This window comes from Orycteropus afer, unplaced genomic scaffold, assembly GCF_000298275.1.
Source record: "Orycteropus afer afer isolate SDZICR_OR568_19922 unplaced genomic scaffold, OryAfe1.0 scaffold00099, whole genome shotgun sequence".
NCBI classification, from domain to species: domain Eukaryota; kingdom Metazoa; phylum Chordata; class Mammalia; order Tubulidentata; family Orycteropodidae; genus Orycteropus; species Orycteropus afer.
This window is the reverse complement of record NW_006921686.1, coordinates 4,904,165-4,910,102: the sequence shown is the minus strand read 5'-3', so window position 1 is coordinate 4,910,102 and position 5,938 is coordinate 4,904,165. Positions and strand designations below refer to the sequence as shown.

The 5,938-nt window shown below is 50.5% G+C and overlaps 1 protein-coding gene across 1 annotated transcript in view; it reads left to right on the top strand.

Moving 5' to 3' along the window:
- Positions 1 to 5,938, top strand: part of RELB (RELB proto-oncogene, NF-kB subunit) — a 56,167-nt gene that overhangs the window by 45,537 nt on the left and 4,692 nt on the right. Inside the window, exons 9-11 of the mRNA XM_007943079.2 lie at positions 69 to 284; positions 2,699 to 2,767; positions 2,898 to 2,975. Coding sequence (XP_007941270.2) covers positions 69 to 284; positions 2,699 to 2,767; positions 2,898 to 2,975 — 363 coding nt within the window. The remainder of the gene's footprint in view (positions 1 to 68; positions 285 to 2,698; positions 2,768 to 2,897; positions 2,976 to 5,938) is intronic.

Sequence of the window (5,938 nt, the reverse complement as noted above, 5' to 3'; positions counted from 1 at the left end):
GGCTGAGTGTGTTGGTGGCAGGGGAACTGGCCCTCGCGGCTCAGCGGATGACCGCACCTTCCCGGCAGAGGACATATCGGTGGTGTTCAGCACGGCCTCCTGGGAAGGCCGGGCCGACTTCTCCCAGGCCGACGTGCATCGCCAGATTGCCATTGTGTTCAAAACCCCCCCCTACGAGGACCTGGAGATCACCGAGCCCGTGACGGTCAACGTCTTCCTGCAGCGACTCACCGACGGGGTCTGCAGCGAGCCGCTGCCCTTCACCTACCTGCCTCGGGACCACGGTAACCACGGCAACCCCAGCTACTCGCTGCCCCCCCCCGAGACCCAGGCCTTTGGCCTTGCTGGGGGTGGCCCCAAGGGGAACGGGGGGAGAGGGAGAAGCAGACGCGGGCTCACGGCCAAGTAGTCCACTCTGCCTCACAGTGAGCCCACATGTTATGGTGTAGACCTGCCCCACGGGGTTCCCAGGGCCGTGATCTTGACAGGCGTGGGTCTCCAGGCCTTTCTTCTGAGGGCCCTGGGTGGGTTCAAAGCACCAACCTACTGCCCTTTCATTAATAATCCGGTGCTTAGCACTCGGTGCCACCCAGGGACTCCGACGGTTACATTGTCGTTATCACTGTGTGCTGTCCTGTCAATTCTGACTCATGGCAACCCCATGTGACGGCAGAACTGGCTCCTGGGTTTCCAAAGTTAACGACATCGACAGGAGCAGATTGCTAGGTCTTTCTTCCTTGGAGCCTCGGGCTTAGCTGTTATGCCACCAGGGGGAGCCAGATAGGCTGGGGTTCAAACCCTAGCTCTGCTGTTTACCACCGTGTGAACTTTGCCTCTCTCAGCCTCAGTTTCCCCCTGTGCGAAAAGCAAATCTTTTTTTTTTTTTACTAATTTTTTTGCATTTGTTGTTAAGAATATACATAGCAAAACAGAGAGCAGTTCAACCGTTTCCCCACGCCCAGTGCAGTGATGTTAACCCCATTCTTTGAGTGTACAACCATTCTCACTCTGCTTTTCTAAGTTGTTCCTTCCCCATTCACATAAACTCACTGCCCCTGGAGTTTCCTGTCTAATTTTTCCAGTTGCTGTTGTCCGTTTGGCCCCATATATTGTTGTTGTTGTTCTGTGCTGTCGAGTCGGACCCGACTCATAGCGACCCCTCCTTGGGTTCCCGAGGCGGTCGCTATGGAAGTAGATTGCCCTGTATACGTAGATCGTAAAAGAACACATTGCTCAAGGTACACATTCTTTACTGGTTAAGCTAAACTGTTGGGTGGTTTTAAGAAGACTTCAGGGAATATTTTCAGTTTAAGGTTTAAAGATGATCTCAGGGCAGTAATTTCAAAGGTTCATCCAGCCCCCATGGCTCCAGAAAGTCTGGATTCCATGAGAATTTGCAATTCTGGCAAAATGGAAATCTTCATAGTCCTGGCCTCGTGATGTTTTAAAAGCATTCGCTCATTCATCCCCTTAGCACGTCTGCTCATGCCCAGCCCTGAGCCAGGCAATGCTGGGGTCACAGCAGGAACTGTGACAGTCCCGACTCTGCTCTCACAGGTTTCCCAATCCTGTGTGTGTGGGGGGACAGATCCTCCCCATTCAGTGATGACCAGAACCCAGAGGGGGCACATCACCCAGCCTGAGGAGTCAGGGAGGGCTTTCTGGAGGAGGGGACAGCTGAGCTGAGGCTGGGAGGATGACTAAGCAGTTCTCCAGGAAAGTGGTGGCAGTTGAGGAAGCATGTTTAAGCAATGGGAACAGCAAGTGCAAAGGCCCTGAGGCAGGACTGTGCCTGGGGTATCCCAGGAACTACAAAGACCAGTGTAGCTGGAAGGGAGAGAACTGGGCTACATAGGAAATGAAATCAGGGAGATCAGGTGGACGGAGGTGAGGAGTGTGGCAGATGAGGTCCTCAGGGTTTCATAACTCCTGGAAAGGAGGCCTTGGGTGCAAATGATTAAGTGCTCTGCAATTAGCTGAAAGGTTGGAGGTTCAAACCCACTCCAAGGCACCTTGGAAGACAGGCCTGGTGATGTGCTTCTAGAAGGTCATGACCTTGAAAACCCTGTGGAGCCGTTCTACTCTGCACACACGGGGTCGCCCGGAGTTGGCATCGACTTGACAGTGACTGAAAACAACAATAGGTACTGGAGGCAAATGGGAGTTTTACTCTGATCAAGGTGTGCACATCTGTTTGCATTGCTCAGCCAAGAACTGGACTAGCTCAACAATGTCCTAAGTGGCCTTGGTAGTTAATTATGTCCACTCCTCACTTAGCCACACGGTTGCTTTCCAAAGACCAGGTTGTTATGTGAAAATCGACATTATGGGAAAATGGTGGATGAGTACATCACTGCATAACTGCTAGATTAGGTCATTACATCAGTGCCAAATTACATCACTGCGTAACTACCAAATTACACCATTACATGAGTGCCGAGTCACATCACGACATAAGTGCCGAGTCACATCATGACGTCAGTGCCAAACCACTGAGCATCGGGGCCCAGTCAGCATTACTCTTTTCTCAAGCCTTGGTGTTCATCACTGCCATACATACACGGTTAATGCACATGATAGTCGGCTAGCAGGTTTTTTACTACTGTTGTAAATGCGGAATGTTGAATAACTAGATGTTTGATAAGTGGGGAATGGATGTGTTAATGCTGATACGTGGCTCTTTGTGTCTCCGGCACAGACAGCTATGGCGTGGACAAGAAGCGGAAACGAGGGATGCCCGACGTCCTTGGGGAGCTGAATAGCTCGGGTGCGTCCCCTCTGTCCTTTGGCACACCCGTCCTTGGTCCCTGGAGCAGATAACCAACCCCTCGCCCTGTCCCCAGGTGGGGAAGGAGGGCTGTCAGGGTTGAGGGGTCCTCATCTCTGCCTTTCCTCAGACCCTCACAGCATCGAGAGCAAACGGCGGAAGAAAAAGCCAGCCTTCCTGGACCAGTTCCTGCCCTGCTCTGGCTCAGGTGGGTCCCAGCTCGTCCCCTGGGGTGGGCTGAGGGTGAGTCCTAGCCCTTCTGGGTCCTTCAGGCTCCCCAAGGAGCTCACCACATAGCCTACAACGTGAAGTGGAAAGAACGAGGTGTCCCAGTTATCTAGTGCTATTATAAAGGAGCTCTGGTAGCATAATGCCTAAGGCACTTGACTGCTAACCAGAAGGCTGGTGGTTCAAACCCACCAGCCACTCCTTGGAAGGAAGGTTGGGCAATCCTACTTCCCTAGTGATACTGCCTCGGAAACCCAAGGAGGGGTCGCTATGAGTCGGGGCCGACTCGACAGCAAATAACAACAACAACAACATTATAACAGAAATACCACAAGGGGGTGGCTTTAATGAACAGAGAGTTATTTTCTCATAGTTTGAGAGGCTAGAAAGGAGCCCTGGTAAGTGAAGTGGTTAAAGTGCTTGGCTGCTAACTGAAAGGTCAGTGGTTGGAACTCACCAGCTGCTCCATGGGAGAAAGATGAGGCAGTTGGCTTCCATAAAGATTTACAGCCTTAAGAACACAATGGTGCAGTTCCACTCTGTCCTCTAGGGGCGCTGTGAATCAGAATAAACTCCACAGCAGTGGCTTTGGTTTGGACTTCCCAGCCTGTAAAGATTGACAGCCTTGGAAACCCTATGGGGCAGGTCTAGTGTGTCTTATATGATTGCTGTGGGTTGGAATTGACTTAATGGCAACAGGTTTTTGGTTTGGTTTAGGAGACTAGAAGTTCTAATACTGGGCACTGGCTTTAGGGAAAGACGCTTTCTGTCCACTGTGGGAAAAATCTTTGTCTCAGCTTCTCTAGCGTTCTTTCTGCGTTCCTTGGAGATCGCCACGTGACATCTGTCTTTCCCCCATTCTTGCTTCTCTGTCTAATCTGCTCCTTTTCTATCTCACAAGTGAATAGATTTAAGACACACCCCACTGTTATATGGCCTCCTTAACATAACAAAGAAAATCTTACTCACAGTTGAGATTACGTCCACCAGTATAGAGGTTAGGGTTGAACACAGTTCAGTCCACAACACCAAGAATCTGGAAATGGCTGGGCCATTTTCTTGCTGTGTGATTTTCACCAAGTTCCTCCACCTCCCTGAGTCTCAGAGGTCTTTTCTGAAAAAGCTTTATCAGATAACCTACCTCAGGGGCCTTTTAACTTTATTATTTTTTATAGAGCTCTGGTGGTGTAGTGCCTAAGGCACCTGACTGCTAACCAGAAGGCTGGCAGTTCAAAGCCGCCAGCCACTCATCAGAAGGAAGGTTGGGCAATCTACTTCCATAGTGATACCACCTCAGAAACCTAAGGAGGGGTCATTATGAGTCGGTCCAACTTGACGGCAGTGAGTTTTAGAAAGTCGCTCCTGGATGGTGCAAATGGAAAGTGCTCAGCTGCTGACCCATAGGTTGGAGGTTCAAGTCCATCCAGGGTTGCCTAGGAAGAAAGGCCTAGAGATCGACTTCCAAAAAAACCAGCCTCTGAAAACCCTGTGGAGCATGGTTCTGCTCTGACACACAGGGTCACCATGCATTGGAATTGACTCCATGGCCACTGGTATATGACAAGCGTGTAAGTGCCGTGTGTATTTAATCATGCAATCTGCACAGTCACCTGTGAGGTAGGTACTGTTACCACCCTCATTTTACAGGTGAAGAAACAGGCCCAGAGAGGCTGAGTCTCTCATCCAAAATCACACAGCTAATCCCTGGTGAAGCAGGGATTTGAACCTGAGCATCTGTATGGACTAGTGATGATGTTTATGAAATGAGTGGCAGGAGTAGACAGTGGATAAATGCATGTGGTCATCAGACAGCCAGCCTCAATCCCAACCACCCACTGGGCTGTCTTCTCCCTCTCCCTTTGCTTCAACTCACAATCATCCTCAATTCCCATGAACCCCAGCCCTATGTGGCCGCCAGCAGAAGCCTCCCCACCCACTGATCACTAGCTGTAAGGACAGTACCCACAATATCCCAGCTACCCCAGGGTACCTGGCACCCAGCCAGCCACCACCTACTCAGTCAGTGGAGCTCTGGATCATCCCAGCCAGCCCCACCCTGGAGACAACCTTCTGTTACCCTCCCCCCAGCGCACACAACAGCTCCGCCTCTGGCAACCACCAATCCTAGCCCTTCCCACCAGCCACCAATCCCTGAAGCCCTTCCTCACTGGCCACCTGTCATTCATTGGTCTCCGCCATCAGTCTGATTTCCCACATGTGTCTCAAGCTCCCTTCCTCATTCTTGGGGCAAGGACCCTGGCATTGTAGTGTAATGGTTAAGAGCATGGCCTTAACCATGCTCTGGAATCAGACTGGTTTTGAATTCTGAGCCTAGAATTTAGCAGCTGTGTGACTTCTCTGAGCCTCAGTTTACTCATGTGTTGGATGGGGATCCTACTTCTTAGGGTCCTTTCTAGAATTTAATGCATGTGATATGGTTACTTAGCACAGTGGCACAGAGTTAGTTTCCTGTTGTTAGGAACTTGCTAGAAGTCAGGAATGCCTCCTGCATTTATCAATGAATATGTTTAACTTCATTTCCAGAAAAAAAAAAAAACCCCACAAAATAACAGGGCTTAAACAGGATAGAATTTTGTTTCTCCTATTACATAAACAGTCCAGAGGTAGGTGGTCCAGGCGTGATGCGGTGGCTGCGTGATCATCCGTGACTCAAGCTGTTGCTGCCTTCAGTTCCGTTTCCATCTCACAGTCCAGTGTGGCTGCTGCAACTCCAGCCATCACACCCGCATTCCAGCCAGCAGGAAGAACTTGAACACTGGGTTCTAGAAGTACCATACAGTATGTCTGCTTATATCTCTTAGGCCAAAATTTAGTCACTGGTGGTTGAAACGCACCAGCCAGTCCTCGGAAGGAAGGTTAGGCAATCTACTTCCATAGTGATACCACCTCGGAAACCTAAGGAGGGGTCGCTGTGAGTTGAAT